General features: G+C 41.9%; 1 protein-coding gene across 1 annotated transcript; it reads left to right on the forward strand.

Moving 5' to 3' along the window:
- Window positions 1-763: 763 nt before the first annotated feature.
- Window positions 764-7,759, forward strand: LOC148047868 (uncharacterized). Its single transcript, XM_087707792.1, has 5 exons — window positions 764-778; window positions 3,469-3,690; window positions 4,445-4,504; window positions 4,602-4,720; window positions 7,522-7,759. Exons 2-5 carry the CDS (start codon window positions 3,519-3,521, stop codon window positions 7,534-7,536), a joined length of 366 nt encoding a protein of 121 aa, XP_087563918.1. The 5' UTR covers window positions 764-778; window positions 3,469-3,518; the 3' UTR covers window positions 7,537-7,759.
- The last annotated feature ends 10,449 nt before the right edge of the window (window positions 7,760-18,208 follow it).

The raw sequence follows: 18,208 nt of genomic DNA on the forward strand, positions 1-18,208 counted from the left end.
AGCAGAACGAATGCATGCGCAAAAGCATCCCCTCTCCCCATCCCCCACTGCCCCCACCTCCATCGGTCCACCAAGCCAGAAAGGCTGGAGACCATGGCTGTATACAACGCCATCATGTATTGACTATGTAAATAGTCTACCCTTGGATCTGTAAACAGAGTAAATAGTTACCTATTTGCTCAGTGAGAATGTAATTGTCAATTGCTTTTTAACATTTTTGCTATAGACTAAATATATACATAATCCATGGTTAGAAAAATATGGTTAGCCCTATGAGCCATGGTGGCACGGTGGTTAGAATAAAGTACTGGAGGATACTTCTGCTACCTGCTGGCTGCCTGCAATTTGGCAGATCAAATCTCACCAGGCTCAAGATTGATTCAGCCTTCCATCCTTCCAAGGTGGGTAAAATGAGGACCCAGATTGTTGGGGGCAATAGGCTGACTCTGTAAACTGCTTAGAGAGGGCTATAAAGCACTGTGAAGCAGTATATAAGTCTAAGTGCTATTACTAGTGCTATTTGATTGCTCTTGGTACTAAGGATATTTTTTTCTCTTCTCATTACCAGCTAGAGGTACTAGTGCATCTGCCAGTACAGTGGTCCCAAGGAACCTCTCTATGACAACAGGAACGAGCCATTCAGTCAAAACACCTGCCAGCATCACAAGCATCTCCAATGGAACAATAGAAGAATTGGCAACAGCCACCATCAAGATTGCTGTTCCTGGAACATCTGACATCACCAGAACAGCTCCTGGAATAACTGCTGCTCCACCAAGTAGGTTCCTGATTGCTGTGTGAGGTTGGCCGAAACCCTCCTATCTTTCCCTAAGGGCCTAAAGATGTGGCTGTGCAAGTCGCTTGAAGCCTTAGTGGGGGAACAGCACAATGGAGGTGATTGATTGAGTAATAACAGATCCCTTCCCACTCTGCCCCCGCCCTCCCCATTTGGTTCAAAGGTCTGGTTTTAACTTTTTATGTTTTAATTATATGTTTAACTGTAAGCCATCCAGAGTTACCCTATGGTAAGATAGGTGGCCAATAAACGTTATAAATACAAGGAAGGAAGGAAGGAAGGAAGGAAGGAAGGAAGGAAGGAAGGAAGGAAGGAAGGAAGGAAGGAAGGAAGGAAGGAAGGAAGGAAGGAAGGAAGGAAGGAAGATGATAGATGATAGATGATAGATGATAGATGATAGATGATAGATGATAGATGATAGATGATAGATGATAGATGATAGATGATAGATGATAGATGATAGATGATAGATGATAGATGATAGATGATAGATGATAGATGATAGATGATAGATGATAGATAGATAGATAGATAGATATGATAGAGATATCCAGAGATAGTTAGAGCTAGATAGAGATAGACAGATAGACAGACAGTCTATGCCTCAAACAGGAGAAACAGCAGAGTAGCTGTGTTCACATTACATGCTCAGCTTGGCTATGATTACAGAATAACAGAGTTGGAAAGGACCTTGTAGATCAAACCACCCCCACCCGCCGCTCAAGCAGGAGACCCTACACCATTTCTGACAGATGGCAGTCGAGTCTCTTCTTGAAAACTTCCAGGGATGAAGGTCCCACAACTTCTGAAGGCAAAGCTGTTCCAATGGTTGTTTGTTCTCACTGTCAGAAAAATTCTCCTTATTTCTAGGTTGAGTCTCTTCTTGATCAGTTCCCATCCATTATTCCTTCTCTGGCCTTCAAGGAGGGCAGGGTACATGGGGTTTGCACACACATGCACAGGGACAGGGCGCATGCGCAGGGCCGTGGGTGCATTGCATTTTGAGGGTTTGGGGGGTATGCATTCGCACAAACACACACATCCTTTGGACATTCAGTCCGGAAGAGGTTAGCCATCACTACTATATACTCTTACAGAGCCGAGGTGGTGCAGTGGTTAGGGTGCAGTACTGCAGGCCACATTAGCTGACTGATCTGCAGTTCAGCGGTTCAAATCTCACCGACTCAAGGTCGACTCAGCCTCCCATCCTTCCGAGGTGGGTGAAATGAGGACCCGGACTGTGGGGGCAAGTTGCTGACTCAATTTTGCTAAAAAAAATTTGTAAACCACTTAAAGAGGGCTGAAAGCCCTATGAAGCAGTATATAAGTCTAATAAATAAATAATAAATAAATAAACTCTCCTCCACAACTGATGTCAACCTTGTAATAATTAAGTAGAGATAAAGGTTCCTTCCACTCATCAGAAAAGGCTTACATAAATTATTATTATGGCTACAGTACCATCAGTCCAATGTTTACACCAGATTTGACATTTCTATCCACCTATTGATTCATTCCCTAGGACCTGGGATAAACACATGCTGTTTATAATAATATAGTATAAAATAATAATATAAAAATATCACTGCAGGATGTAAGCTGTTTGAAGTAAATCTGTGTTTTGCTATAATTATTATTGCGTGGTATTATTATTGTTTTTGTTGTTATTATTTGTGTGTGTGTGTGAGGAGGAGAACGATGTGCCTCACCTATGTCAAGAATTTTCAGGCTTTTAACCCTTGCTTCTCTGCTCGAGTGATCATAAAACGCCTAAAGTCAGACTAGATGAGGCACATCGTTCTCCTGCCTCCTCCTGTAGAGGGCGCTTTTAAGAGGCTTTTTTAAACAGTTAAGCAGAGTCATCCACTGTGACTCTGGCAGCAACTAGCTCAGCCTGACCTCAGCTCTTGCCTTTTTCCTTTTACATTTTTTTCATGATGACAGTGGTGAGGCTCTGCCTCCCCTGCCTGCACATCCCTGCCCAGAAACTTTCTGAATATCAGGGTCCACAACCCTGGTCCATGGTCCAGTGCTCTTCAGAACCAGGCCACGGAAGTGGTGGGCCAGCATATGTGCTTTATGTGTAAGGCTGCATTTGGGAAAGCAGAACAAGTGCATGCGCAAAAGCATCCCCTCTCCCTCTCCCCATCCACCACTGCCCCCACCTCCATCGGTCCACCAAGCCAGAAAGGTTGGAGACCGCAACTGTATAAAATGCCATCATGTATTGACTATGTAAATAGTCTACCCTTGAATCTGTAAAGAGAGTAAATAGTTACATATTTGCTCAATGAGAATGTAATTGTCAATTGCTTTTTAACATTTTTAGTATATGCTAAATATATAATCCATGGTTGGAAAAATATGGTTAGCCCTATGAACCGTGGTGGCACAATGGTAAGAATGCAGTACTGCAGGCTACTTCTGCTACCTGTTGGCTGCCTGAAATTTGGCAGATCAAATCTCACCAGGCTCAAGGTTGACTCAGCCTTCCAGCCTTCCAAGATGGGTAAAATGAGGACCCAGATTGTTGGGGGCAATAGGCTGACTCTGTAAACTGCTTAGAGAGGGCTGTAAAGCACTGTGAAGCGCTATATAAGTCTAAGTGCTATTACTAGTGCTATTTGATTGCTCTTGGTACTAAGGATATTTTTTTCTCTTCTCATTACCAGCTAGAGATACTAGTGCATCTGCCAGTACAGTGGTCCCAAGGAACCTCTCTATGGTAACAGGAAAGAGCCATTCAGTCAAAACACCTGCCAGCATCACAAGCATCTCCAATGGAACAATAGAAGAATTGACAATAGCCACCATCAAGATTGCTGTTCCTGGAACATCTGACATCACCAGAACAACTCCTGGAAACCACAGCAGAAAAACTGCTGCTCCACCAAGTAGGTTCCTGATTGCTGTGTGAGGTTGGCCCAAACCCTCCTATCTTTCTCTAAGGGCCTAAAGATGTTGCTGTGCGAGTCGCTTGGGGCCTTAGTGGGGGAACAAAGCTAGAAGGGCACTAGATAAGAAACAATAGAATTCAGGGGGAGGGGGAGGCTGGACTTGGATATTTTGTGACAACACAATGACTGGTGGTACATTTAATCCCGTCTGCCAGCTCAGCCTCTTGTTTTCCTACACCAGTGGTTCCCAAACTTGGCAACTTTAAGACTTGTGGACTTCAACTCCCAGAGTCCCAGAGCAGAGCTGGCTGGAGAAATCTGGAAGTTGAAGTCCACAAGTCTTAAAGTTGCCAAGTTTGGGAACCACTGTCCTACACAAACCCAGTTAACTGGTTAGTTTATTGAAATGTTTCTCAACCTTGCAGCTTCCCACAATCACATGACTGCATTTTATGACGGTTTTGCCAAAACCTGACATTTACTCCTGGTTTTTGGCAAAACCATGTCCATTGGTTTACTTAAAGTCTGTCAAAAAAAAAAGTTGTCACATGACCGACCTGATTCACAATCATCACAACTTATGACCGGCAGGCTCCATTACATTCGCAACTCGAGGACTAGCTTATGTACAAATAATTCAAAACCATCTATAAAAATAATAGTGCAGAAAAGGTATGCATTGAGCAACATTTTATACAGGTCATGTTTTGTTCTTACAGTTTCATTTCAACTAACAGCACTCATTCCTTAGGCTCAGGTGGTCCCAGCACAGCTGTGGTCAGTACAAGAGGAGCCAACATCACCATACCAGGTATGATAGCACTAAAAACAAAACAAAAAAATGGAATTGTATTCTACACTCCTCAACCCACTTCAATGCAATCTTCGCCTTCATTTTCTGCTAATAGGGACAACAACACAAGAACCAGGGAGGCGACCGCTGACGTTCTGGGCCATCATTATCATCTGCTTAACTGTGTCTGGACTCTTCATAGGAGGATATGTTGGGTGCTGTTTCCTCTGGAAAGTAAGTCAGGAGAGCCAGCTTTCCTCAGATCAATGGGAGGTTCCTCATGGCTTGATCAGAGCCTGTTAAAATTTATGAGACATAAAACAGAGTGTAGCCTGATAGTAATACAAGTGGCCTTGCTTAAGGATGGTAATTGAGGCCAGAGGCAATCAATACTACATGTCAGTCAAACAGCAAGACGTGACTGTGCTAACTTACCACAATTCCAGCTTTTCCAATTGCAACAGTTAGGCAAATTCTGCCCAGTCATTACGCACAACATCACATGATCACCATTTGCGACTTCCTGATGTCTTCCCCATTGATTTTGCTTGTAAGGAGCTCAGCAGGGAAGCTCACAAATAATAATTAACGACTGTAGGATGTGGCAAACGTCATGGCTCTGAGGGAGATGGGTGGTCCAAAGATGCGATAGGTGGGTGGGTGGGTGGATGGATGGGCGGGTGGACGGGTGGATGGATGGATGGATGGATGGATGGATGGATGGATGGATGGATGGATGGATGGATACATACATACATACATACATACATACATACATACATACATACAACATACATACAGAGGTGGGTTGCTAATTTTTTTACTACTGGTTAGGATGCTCTCGTGATACTTCTGTGCATGCGCAGAAGCATCCGGATGGGTTGGCGGAGCCTCCCACTACCAGTTTGCCTGATCCAGCAGCAACCTACCCACTGCTGAACTGGTAGCAACCCACCTCTGGATAGATAGATAGATAGATAGATAGATAGATAGATAGATAGATAGATAGATAGATAGATAGATAGATAGATAGATAGATAGATAGACAGACAGACAGACAGACAGACAGACAGACAGACAGACAGACAGACAGACAGACAGACAGACAGACAGACAGACAGAGAGAGAGAGAGAGAGAGAGAGAGAGAGAGAGAGAGATAGATAGATAGATAGATAGATAGATAGATAGATAGATAGATAGATAGATAGATAGATAGATAGATAGATAGATAGATGACAGACAGACAAAATATTATTGTGAGCTGGTTTAAAGCACCGTCACAGTCATGGTTGCCTGTCATAGCACCCCTGCAATCAAGAGGACCAACACCACCATATCTTTGATCAGTCCCAGAATCAGTGGTCGTTAATCAACTACTATCTATCTCACCGTTTGTATGCATGGCCTCTAATATTACAGGTCGGGGACTTGACCAGATAATATTGCATCTGGCCTGCTTTTCCTGGAGCAGATGACAAAAAGCAATATGGTTTAAACAAGCCACAAAACTATTAAGTGAAGCAGGCAGCACGCTTGGGAAAGTGCAAGATTAGGAGCGAGTAACTGCTACTATTTCCTCCAGAAGTAATTATTAGTTCTGTTAGCAGAGCTAATAACCATTCAAAAATACCATGCATCCGATTGCATATAAAAATGAATAATAGTCTTTTTTTATTATTTAGCAGGAATACAGAGTCAGTGGGGGGGGGGGATTCAAGTTTGCAAGTTTGCAAGTTTAATAACATTTATATGCCGCCCAATCCCGTAGGACTCCGGGCGGCTTACAGTACAAATAAATAAAATAAAAATAAAAATAGAGGGAAAGAAAAGATAGATTTAAAAAACACACCATGCACTCCGTTCTAAATGGGGCTGGACCATATTTTGGGGTCAACAGCCCCAGGCCTGCCAGAACAGCCAGGTTTTAGTGGCTTTCCGGAAGGCCGAGAGAGTGGGAAGGGTCCAGATCTCTGCGGGTAGATCATTCCACAGGGCTGGGACAGCTACAGAGAAAGACCTCCCCTGAGTAGTCGCCAACCGGCATTGCCCAGTCGACGGTACCCGAAGGAGGCCCAGCCTGTGAGATCTTATGAGTCATTGGGAGGTATGTGGCAGGAGGCGGTCCCGCAGATATCCAGGTCCCAAGCCATGTAGGGCTTTAAAGGTAACGACCAGCACCTTGAAGCACGTTCGGAGACCGATGGGAAGCCAGTGCAGCTCGCAGAGGATAAGTGTAACATGGGTGTACCTAGGTACACCCAATATCGCTCGCGCGGCCACATTCTGGACCAATTGTAGTCTCCGAACACTCTTCAGGGGCAGCCCCAAGTAAAGCGCATTACAGTAATCAAGCCTAGAGGTGACGAGAGCATGAGTGACCATTTGAAGTGCCTCCCGGTCCAGGTAGGGCCGCAACTGGTGCACCAGGCGAACCTGGGCAAAAAAAACCCTGGTCACAGCCGACACGTGGTATTCTAATGTCAGCTGAGAATCCAGGAGGACACCCAAGTTGCGTACCCTCTGAGAAGTTGCAAACTTCTCAAAATTTCCGCTACGGGTTCTCCAGAACTGGTCAAAACCTGCTGAGTACCACTTCTGAAAGACAGGCCTTCTCACTGCTTTTAGGCTTTGGAACTCCCAGCCACTAGAAATCGAGCTAATCTTTGTGTTTCCACTGGCAGGCAAGTAGATATAGCAGGGTGTCCGCTCAATGAGTTTAAATGGGATGGTTTTGCTTTTAACAATATTTCACCTTATACTATACAAATATAGGCCTTATAATAGAAAGGTGACTTTATATTATTTAATTGTGGGACTACCACATGTTGATAAATTACAACTTCCAGAATTCTTCACTTACAAGGAAGTTGAGTTCTGCAACAATTGGAGATTCAATCCTCTGAGGCACTTCTGCTTTTATAGGAAATAACTGCCTTAATTAGGTTTATTCTTTGACTTGCAAGCTAGAGTTTCCCATTATGTTCTGGATATAAAATTCAACTGTCTCCTTTGCTATCATTTTGCTTTGTTCCAGAAGAATATTTTATAAGTCAAGGCTTAGTCTTTCCCTGAAATCTTGTTCCCTATTTTGAACACGGAGACAAAAATATTGAAAAATGAAGGAAACTCTTCTGGCGGAGGGGAGCTGAACCCAGATTTGCGATTCATCAAGTTTGTTGAACCGTGTGACAAGGACGATTGTTGGATCTTCAACCCAAATGTTTTCATGATCAAATGTTAAATCCTGGAATAAAAAAATTCTTAACTCTGTATTTCTTTCACATACCAAAGCTTGATATAATACCCAGAGTATAAAACAGCAGTGGGTTTCACATTTTGTTACCACCGGATCGTGGGGGGCGCATGCCCCTTCCAAACATGCGCCTGGCCTTCCATGCATGCACTTTGCTTGCACTTGCATCTTCCGTGCATGTACCCAGCCTCAAAAATGTGCCTAAATAAGACGGCATAGAGCCGGGGGATAGTGGGTTGGCTGAGAAGAGAAGAGAAGAGCAGGGCTGTTCAACCGGTGACCATAATGCATCCCTTCATCAGCAAGATTATTGCAATTCTCTGTATCTAAGATATTTTGGGAGCTATAAGCTGTGTAGAGCATAACCAACCATTGGCTGGTATAGCTACTGGGAAAGCCAGTTTGGTGTAGTCGCTAAGGGATCAAACTAAAACCTAGGAACCATGAGTTCTAATCCCAAGGTGAAAAGCCAAGCTAGGGACAGATCACCATGGAGAGTATGCAGCTGTTAAGAGCCAGCACTGGTTTGATGGCATATGATCACCTAGGACTTGCCAATGTAGAAAGGTAGCATCCATTCCCCTCCTAGAAGAATAAAATATTTTGAGGAATATTTAAAAAGGCAGAATATTATATTTCCCTGAATAAGGAAAGAAGAAACATGGTTTAAAAGACAAAGAGAAGATCCCTGCACCCAGCAGATATTTGGTGCCCATTGAGAAAGACTGGGCCAGCCTATCTACAAGACAAAAGACCTCCAGCTCCAGGGTGATGGGATTAAGACAGTGGTGTAATCCTCTGAAGTTTGCTACCGATTCAGTGAGTCTGCTACTGAGTGTGTGCTTTGCACTTATGTGTGCTTGAGTCCTGCTTGCGCAGCGCTAAAAAAGGAACATTTTGAAATATTCTGAGTTGGCAAAGGTAAGTAGAACAGCGGGGGGGGGGGGATCTGCTGTGTCATGCAATTTAGATTAGCTAGAAAGCCGGAAAGCCAACAATTCTAGCTAATATAAATCGTGCATCACAGCTGATCGTCACCCAGCTGATCGCCGGAAATATCGGTTCGCCCAAACTGGTAGCATTTTTTACCACCAGTCTGGGCGAACCAGTCCGAACCGGTAGCATTTTACCGCTGGATTAAGACATGACCCTCCAGGACATAATAGGATTATCTATCAGCAGAGCTCACTACATGGCACAACCAAGCCCCTACATTACATCAGCCCAAGGTTCAACCAAACTTGATTTCAAGAAAAACATAACCCCACATGGCCCTATCGGAGTCTGACAACAACCAATAGAATATATACTCTTGGCACAGGAACAGGAAGCTCAAGTTCAAAGCCCAAGAGAGGGTATAAATACTTCTCACTCTCCACTCCATGTGGTCAGCTATCCAAAATCATACATGTTTGGTGGTTCTGCTTCACGATTAAACCATCTTTCCAATCAGCCACCATGTTTCCAGTGTCTTTCTCATTTCTCCCCACTTGGAACTGAACCCAGATGGACATTTTTTCCAACACTAAGATCACAAATAACAAAGAAAGTCCTTGAATTATGAACACAATTGAGCCCAAACTTTCTGTTGCTAAGTGAAACAGTTATTAAGTGAATTTTACCCCATTTTACAACCTTTCTTGCCACAGTTGTTAAGTGAAGCACTGCAATTGTTAAATTAGTAACATGGTTGTTAAGTAAATCTGGCTTCCCCACTGATTTTGCTTGTCAGAAGGTTGCAAAAGATGATCACATGACCCCGGAGCACTGCAATTGGCATAAATATAATCCTATTTCCAAGCATCAGAATTTTGATTATGTGACTATGGGGATGATTCAACAGTTATAAATGTGAAAAATGGTCATGTCACTTTTTTCAGTACTGTTGTAACTTTGAACAATCACTAAACAAATGGTTGTAAGTCAGGACTACCTGTACACAAAGAACATCTGGATCTTGAGTAATTTATACATATATAAAATGTTATGCTACATGTAAAGCATGTGATTTCCCCAATTTAACATAAAAAAGGCATTCCCTTAATACCTCATATTATATACGGCATCACCTATACATACAAAAATCATTTTGTGCCCTCAGTGGTTATATTGTATGCCGCAAATGCATGGTTCTTTTTAAATTTGGTTTTATGTATTTTGGAATTATTATTAGTTTTGCTTTGTAGAGCTGTTTGGAATTGGGCAGCCTCCAAATTTAAATAAAATAAAAAAACTAAAATAAAGTCTGATACATAAGCTGCTCCTACAATGTTTCTTGATAATACATTCTACGGTTCAAGTTTTGGTTCCTGTCTACAAGTTCAAGAGTTTACATTCTAAAACTGAGCAATTCCCCCACCCCAAATCCACCTAGATTCAAGAATACGAATATGATTTTTCTTTCAACTTGGTCTGAAATATATTCTCTTCCTCATTCCAAGTTCCTGCCTGAAATGCTTTTACCCACTCATCCACTTCAACATAAGCACATCCTTTTAATGTGCAAAGCCAACTCTTATCAACATTAGGAATGAAAACTCAAATGCACATTTGCAATGTGGCATTTGACTGATCACGTTGATGCAGGAGGGGGTGCACAGGTAAACCCACCAGTGGCTGGCCAGGTTAGGTGGTCTTAATAGAATGGACCTTATAAATTCATATTAGCTTGGCTTTTCATTCTAGTGCCCTGGAGTTCCAAAGTTGACTTTTAGCTGGAGTCAACTTTCTCTCCAAGTTCCTCATAAGTATTAAAAATAGGGCTGAACAGTGTGGCAAGACCCTGTAAAGGAGGGCACAGGAAGCCAGGCGTGGGTGAGAGATAGAACAGAGGTAAAAACCACTGACAGCTTAAGACATTATAGGAACTTCTCTTTTTTGTATTTTTCCTATGTACTTTTCTGTAACAGAAAAGTTCTGTAATGAACTTCCCCTTTTCGAAATGTCATGCTTGTCTCGGGTATGGAAACGCCTTGAGAATGCACAGTGTGGAACATGGCATAAAAGTAGCATCCTGGGCAGAGCCCAGGCAGTTCAGATTTTGGTGTGTGAACACGCTGAACTCGATGCATCAAATAAACCTGTTTCTCTCACCTTCGTGGTCTCAAGTCCTGGTCTTTCGTAAGTAGATTACAAACCTCAATCTGCTGCAACAACGTGAAATCTTACATCAAGGTCATTCAGGGTCAGTCTGCTTTTCCAGTAAGTCCTTATCAGAGAATTTCAACTTCAAGCCCTCTTTCTTCACTAAAATAGGCAGATATCCAATATTATCTCATCTGAACAGCCCTCTCACATACCAGTGATAATATTCTCTTAAATCATTGTTTCTCAATCTTGGCAGCTTGTGAGATGTGTGGACTTCAACTCCCAGAATTCTCCAACCAGCCAGCTTTGCTCTCTTGACTTTATCAAGTTTTGGGTGAAAGTCTGTAAGACAAACAATGTAGGATGGAATTCAGCGGGTGGGAAGAAAAAAAACTACTGCACCTTGGATTTACACTTACTTAATGCTTAAAGTTGTTGTATCCAATATGCTTACTATCCAGTCATCTTTGATAGTTCCTCCCATTGGTCACATTATAATTACATGATCATGTTGGGGGCCTCAAAATTTTTGTGCCCCTCAGACGCCAGATTGGGCACCTATTTGGATTGTCATCAGGCCCTTTTGTATGCAAAACGATTTCCCCTGATATCCACCTTCTCATAATAAGTAGGCAAATCAGTTTCAATTATTCCTGGGGATCATCATCTATCATCTATCATCTATCATCTAATCTATCTATTATCTATCATCTATATCAGGATGTCAAACTCGCGTTGTCACAGCAGCATCACATGATGTATCAGGAATTCCCCCCTTTTGCTAAACTGGGCGGGGACGGAGCCAACATGTGACACATCCGCCCCGTGGACCACAAGTTTGACACCCCTGATCTATATCATCTATCCATCCGTCCATCCATCCATCCGTCTATCTATCTTTCTATTTATCTATCATCGTCATATTTAGAAACTGCCCGTTTCCCTCGCAGAGGAACCATACTGATATACCTTCAGGTTTTTTTAAGACCAATTTCAATTGGTTACCCCCATCCATTTAAAGCGGTGTTTCTCAACTTTGGCCACTTGAAGATATATGAACTTCAATCCAGTCTCTAGCATTCTATACCAAAGTGGCTCTCATCACGCTACTAGTATCATATTTATCTATTTGCCATATTTATGGCATTATATTATGATAAAGCTAGCCTGCAAGAATGACAGCATGAAACAAAACACCCATCATTGATAATCAAGTTCATTGGCATGTTATGTAACATGTTGCTCCCGGCTCAGTTTGATCATTGGAAGAGCTGACTCATAGCTCAGCTGAGATCAGTCTGTCTTCACCCAATGCTCACAAAGGCGTATGATAGAACTGTGATGTCCCAGTGTCTTTAAGAAGTTTCAGACATATGTGGCTTGTGAGCCTGCATGAACTAGAGATCACTTTTTCCCTTTCAAGTCCAAAACAAACCCAGAGCTCAAGATTATTGTGATGCATTTCTCCAATCAGCACAGAATAAGATGGCATTGTCACTTCCTGTAGCTTGCCAGATAATTCTCCATCTGTACCAGAGGTGGTATTCAGCAGGTTCTGACCAGCTCTGGAGAACCGGTAGTAGAAATTTTGAGTAGTTCGGAGAACCGGCAAATACCACCTCTGGCTGGCCCCACTCTCATCTATTTTCTGTCTCCCAAGTCCCAGCTGATCGGGACAGAATGGGGATTTTGCAGTAATCTTCCTCTGGAATTCAGTGGGAATGGAGATTTTATAGTATCCTTCCCCTGCCACACCCACCAAGCCAAGCCACCCCCACAGAACCGGTAGTAAAAAAAATTCAATCCCACCACTGATCTGTACATACCACCACTGTACAGCAGATGTGAAGTTTGTTTTCCCTTCAGAAAGACAGGGTTCACCAGACCATGAAATGATTTTGCTACGTAGAAAAAGTTTTGGGCTTATAATTCCTTAATCTGCTACTGGCATAATTCTTCTCTACCATCTTATGTTTGACAACCAGGATCCTGAACCATAAAACACACCTTGAAAACTGTCTAGTTCAGTGGGTCTCAACCTTCCTATGTCGCAACCCTTTAATACAGTTCCTCATGTTGTGGTGACCCCCAACCATAAAATTACTTTATGTTTTCCATATTTTTTCAAAAATGTTTGTTTTCCGATGGCCTTAGGCAACCCCTGTGAAAAGGTCATTCGACTCCCAAAGGGGTCCCAACCCACAGGTTGAGAACCACTGGTCTAGTTAATAATTATTTTTCTTGACATTATCCATGAAACCTAGGCCAAAAAGAATTTTTTTTGTCCGTGCTGTGCCTTTATAAGGGAATGCTGAAATCTCACAATGTTGAAGTTAAATAATAATGATTTATTAAATTTGAATGCAACAATAACCAAACAAAAATTATAATAACAGATAAAAGAGGGTAAGTGTGACAGACCAAGTGAGGAGACCATACAGATTTCTGTTTTATATATTTTATTGGAAATTTTTTTACAACTTGAATGCGAGAGCTGACTTCATATGAAAATTGAAGAATTTTCTGAAAACAGCTTTGATTGGCACCAGAAATAAAAGGAAGTAAATATATTGGGAGGTACGGTCGACGGAAAGAAAACTTAATTATATAAATCAACTGAAATGCCTTCTTTCAATTCAAAACATAAGAAAGGTGTTTATTCACTGAATGGACAGGTAAGATTTGGTTAGCAGAACATCAATATCATAGTTGTGAGACTGATTCTCATCATCCATCCATTTCTTTCATCTCTTTCCTTTTTCTATTCCTGTTGACACACAACTGCCAAGAGCCTTTCCAGAAATAGTAACAGCAAGTAGGAGTGAGTCTAAATTTAGAATGCTCTTTTTTTTTTAAAGTTCAGATGGACATTCTCCTTGGAGGAAAAATAAGGTACAGTTCCATATTTGCTACAAGGAGATCATGAAAAATATTAATCCTCCCCAGAACGATCTTCAGGACGATTTCCTAAACCATCCTGCTCAGGCAGCGGTGGCCAAGGGGCCGTTGGCAGCAGGGGTAAGGGTGGGTAAGGATCATCAGGAAGTGGGGGATTAAGTGATCCAGGAATTCGTCCCGGGTTGTGAGGCCCCAAGGGCTTTGGTGGTTGTGGAAATTTGGGCTGCGGGGGATGTGGTGATACAGGGGGACCTTCTGGCCAAGATTTTCCAGGCACTAGAGGCCCCAAGGGCTGAGGGCCTACTGGTTTTGGTGGTCCTTCTGGCCATGGTTTCTCTGGAACTGGAACCAATGGACTGTCAGGTCTTGGGACAGGAGGAATGCCAGGTGCTCCAGAAGATCCAGGCCTTGAGGGATCTGAAGACATGATGAGATACCATGGAAAGAAGGCGGCCTGGGGAATCCAGAAAGGGGGAAAATGACATTTTTTTTAAAAAATGGACAATATCCATCTGTTAACAGAACCTGATATATAGCAATCAACTTTCCGAATAAGAGACACTCGGAACGCAATAGCAAAATTCATCATCACTATTGACATGTAATGGCAAATACTTGAAAAGACTTGAGAACTGACATAGTCAACATTTGACTTATTTGGTTGTCCATGAGAAAGACAATAGAATTGCTAAATTTCAGTTAAAAGCAAACATGGATTTCCAAACAGAACTAGTAACTTGTAAGGAAAAATCTGGACGTGGAAAAAAAAAAAGAAAATTTGAAAGGTGAAACTATGATAGATTTCAACATTGGGAGAATTTTAATTTTGGGTTTCCCAGAGAAGGAGCAGTGGAAATAATCTTGCCATACCTTTTCCCATTGGATCTTTTGTATGTAAGAAAAACTCTAAAGAGACAACTCAGATGCTCATAGACCAATGGTGGGATTCAGCCAGTTCGCACCAGTTCGGGGAGAACCGGTTGTTAACTTTCTGAGCAGTTTGGTGAACTGGTTGTCAGAAGAAATCATTAGGGCAGAGAACCGGTTGTTAAATTATTTGAATCCCACCACTTTCATAGACTATTGCATATCATAAGCATATAATGCAGCCAAGCTTACAAAGCGGTTGACAGACTGCACTCTAATCAATGTCTAATGTCCAATACCCCACAGTTCAAACTGATTGCCGAGCCCCTTCGTCTCACATTTATCTTGCCTTAAAATGGCCACCATTCAAGACCCAGAGATTTTCTTTCTACCATCACTTTTATGATGCTTCTTTCACAGCTAAGCAAGTTTGCAGGAGGGAGGCATGGCTGGGTATTTATGAGGGCCCCAAGACTAGCCAACTGGCTCAGAATCCCACATCTCCATTTTGTATAGAATATCCAGAAAGATCAGGTGCAGTCTAAATAGCCCACCACATGCTCTACTCCGTTTCTACTTGAAGGACCCATTAAAGGTGCAATGCTCAAAAGCTCCAATATACTGCCGCCAATCTTAAAATTTTGGTAACCAGAAGTTCTTTGTGTCCTTTACCTCCTGTAGGAAGTATTGCATATGTTCCTCACCAATGCATTAAAAAAAAAACCTATATTTGATCCCAGGTATCTCCATTTAAAAGTTCAAAGGTGTCAGTCAACAGTCAAAATGCTGGTTTAGATGGTTCCACCACAAATCCGCGAAGCCCTTATCCGCGGAGACATAAGCGCAAAGACTAATTCACGCCGTTCGAAGCGCTAAGGAAAAACGCGACCCTACCGCAATGACATAATCGCGGAGGGCAAATCCGTGCATTCCCAAGCACTCAGTACCCTAAACCTAACCCTAAACCTAACCCTAAACCTAACCCTAAACCTAACCCTAACCCTAACCCTAAACCTAAACCTAACCCTAAACCTAACCCTAAACCTAACCCTAAACCTAACCCTAAAACAAACCCTAAAACAAACCCCTAAACCTAATCCTAACCCTTACCTTAATTGAAATCGGCTTTCTGCCACGGCGCCATTTTAAAGCGCCCTTCTGTTGCCGCGCTGTTGTCGCGGCGGTGATGACGTCGCGGCTTTAGTGATGCGCTTATGTCTCCGCGGATAAGGGCTTCGCGGTTTTGTCGGGTTTAGATGACCAAATAGTTAGACTTACCTTTTAATGTAAGCTCCTTTCTTTTACAATCTAAAATCTGAGTCATTTCCCTGCTAACATTTACAGTATTTGCAGCATTCACAGTCCACTTTCAATGACATCCGATTCCCACTTCCCAATCCACAACTTTCAAACAAATTATCTAGATGTTATCTACCTAAAAGCTGCAAAAGGATGGTTCTAGTTCCCTCTGGACAGCAATGGTCTTTGGTGTGCAGCAGGTTCTATCTAACTTATAAACCTACGAGGGCCAGCAAAATCAGTTGTAGGAGTTACCCAGATGGTTTTGACTCCACCCATTATCTCCTAATGAAAGGTACTCCAGAAGCCCCGATGGAAACATATATCAGCATACCTTGGAGACAGAGATAGACAAGGCAGAGAATACAGGGATATCTGGAGAGCCCAGATTAAAAATATGGGGAAGAGACTCATGGAGGAAACACGAAACTACTCTGGGAAGAAGAGGAAAAGAAAAAAGAAAACATCCATAGAAAACTAAAATAGTTCTATGGATCCAATCTGGGAAAGTAAGATCCATACTTAATAGAATCAACGAGGATGACATTAATATTATGAAAGTCAGGATAATAAATGATTGCAATAAACAATTATAATAATTAATTATGTGCCATAAGTCATTATTGACTCAGAGTAACCACATTGATAGATTTTCTCCGTGAGGATCTATTCTGTTCCTATTATTATTATTAACTAGCAGTGATAATCTGGCATTGTCTGAGTATTTATTTATAGGGGGAAAATGTCCAGACCAAATGGCATTTTTAATGTTGGATTTTCCCCCTTACCAGAGGGAGGCCCCTTGTGGAGTACTGTGAAGCCGTTACCATAGCAACTCCACTGCATTGTAGTAGAAGCCATTTTATGGCAGTACGGTAGAAGCCATTTGAAGACACAACAGGCTGTATCATAACACAACAAAATCCCCGGGGTGTGTTAGGGGTGTCTTACCCCCAGTATTTGTTCCAGAGAGTAAGCCATCTGTGTACCAAGTCTGGTTGAAATTGTTTGAGGCGTTCCAGATTTATCCTGGGACACACACACACACACACACACACACACACACACACACACACAGCCGTATGTATGTATGTATGTATGTATGTATGTATGTATGTATGTATGTATAGATAGATAGATAGATAGATAGATAGATAGATAGAGATAGATAGATGATATAGATATAGATATAGATATAGATATAGATATAGATATAGATATAGATATAGATATAGATATAGATATAGATATAGATATAGATATAGATATAGATATAGATATAGATATAGATATAGATATAGATATAGATATAGATATAGATATAGATATAGATATAGATGATATAGATATAGATATAGATTGCCATCAGGCTTTATGTAAAGGAAGAAATCATCAAATTAGACAGTTACATCCAAATGTTTCCATCTTATAGCAATAGCAATAGCAATAGCAGTAGACTTATATACCGCTTCATAGGCCTTTCAGGCCTCTCTAAGCGGTTTACAGAGAGTCAGCATATTGCCCCCAACAATCTGGGTCCTCATTTTACCCACCTCGGAAGGATGGAAGGCTGAGTCAACCCTGAGCCGGTGAGATTTGAACCGCTGACCTGCTGATCTAGCAGTAGCCTGCAGTGCTGCTTTTAACCACTGCGCCACCTTGGCTCTTAGGAGACTCTTATCTTCCTACAAATAGGAAATTTCATCCAGTGTTGGGTTTTTCTTTTATTGTTATTACTATTTTTCTTCTTTAAATCTCCTCAAAATTATAAAAATTAAAGGGACCCCAGATTTTGACCCTATTCATTTTCTAAAGCAGTTTGGGAGGATGCTGTGAAGCTATATGTAGCCCACGGTCTTAAAAGTACAGTCTTCAGCTGAATTACAATGATTTAGTCTCAGGTAAAAGCTCTCCTCCCCTTCCATGTTCCCTGCTGTTCAGGAAAAAGAAGAGGGTGTTAGGAAAGAGACTGTCAAAAAGAAAATGAGCACCCCACTCTTTTAAGGATAGTTCTCCCTCCTGCTTGCTTCAGAGCTGCCCACTGTGTGGTCCCCAAAGTATTACTCCTGAAAATATGCCCTCCACTTCAGAAAAAGGCCACGGACCTTATTGTGTAGTGGGATTCAGTAGGCAAGAACCAGACCAGCATAGTTACAACAGCATTTATTGACTCAAAACTGGAACTGAGGAACAGCAGGAAAATGCCTGGAATTTATACTCTAGGCCCACAGGGTCTTCAGCTTAAGGGAAAAGATGCTAAAAGTCTCCCCTCAAAGTGAGATGGACGCCAAACAAATAATAAAATAAAATAATAAAA

This window comes from Thamnophis sirtalis, unplaced genomic scaffold, assembly GCF_051295495.1.
Source record: "Thamnophis sirtalis isolate CommonGarterSnake01/CBP01778 unplaced genomic scaffold, rThaSir2_p1.2 scaffold_3, whole genome shotgun sequence".
NCBI classification, from domain to species: domain Eukaryota; kingdom Metazoa; phylum Chordata; class Lepidosauria; order Squamata; family Natricidae; genus Thamnophis; species Thamnophis sirtalis.

Coding starts and splice junctions, on each gene's coding strand:
- LOC148047868 (XM_087707792.1), top strand. CDS start 3,519: ATGGTAACAGGAAAGAGCCATTCAGTCAAAACACCTGCCAGCATCACA. Junction 3,691..4,444: donor AAAAACTGCTGCTCCACCAA/GTAGGTTCCTGA, acceptor CTCATTCCTTAG/GCTCAGGTGGTCCCAGCACA. Junction 4,505..4,601: donor AGCCAACATCACCATACCAG/GTATGATAGCAC, acceptor TTCTGCTAATAG/GGACAACAACACAAGAACCA.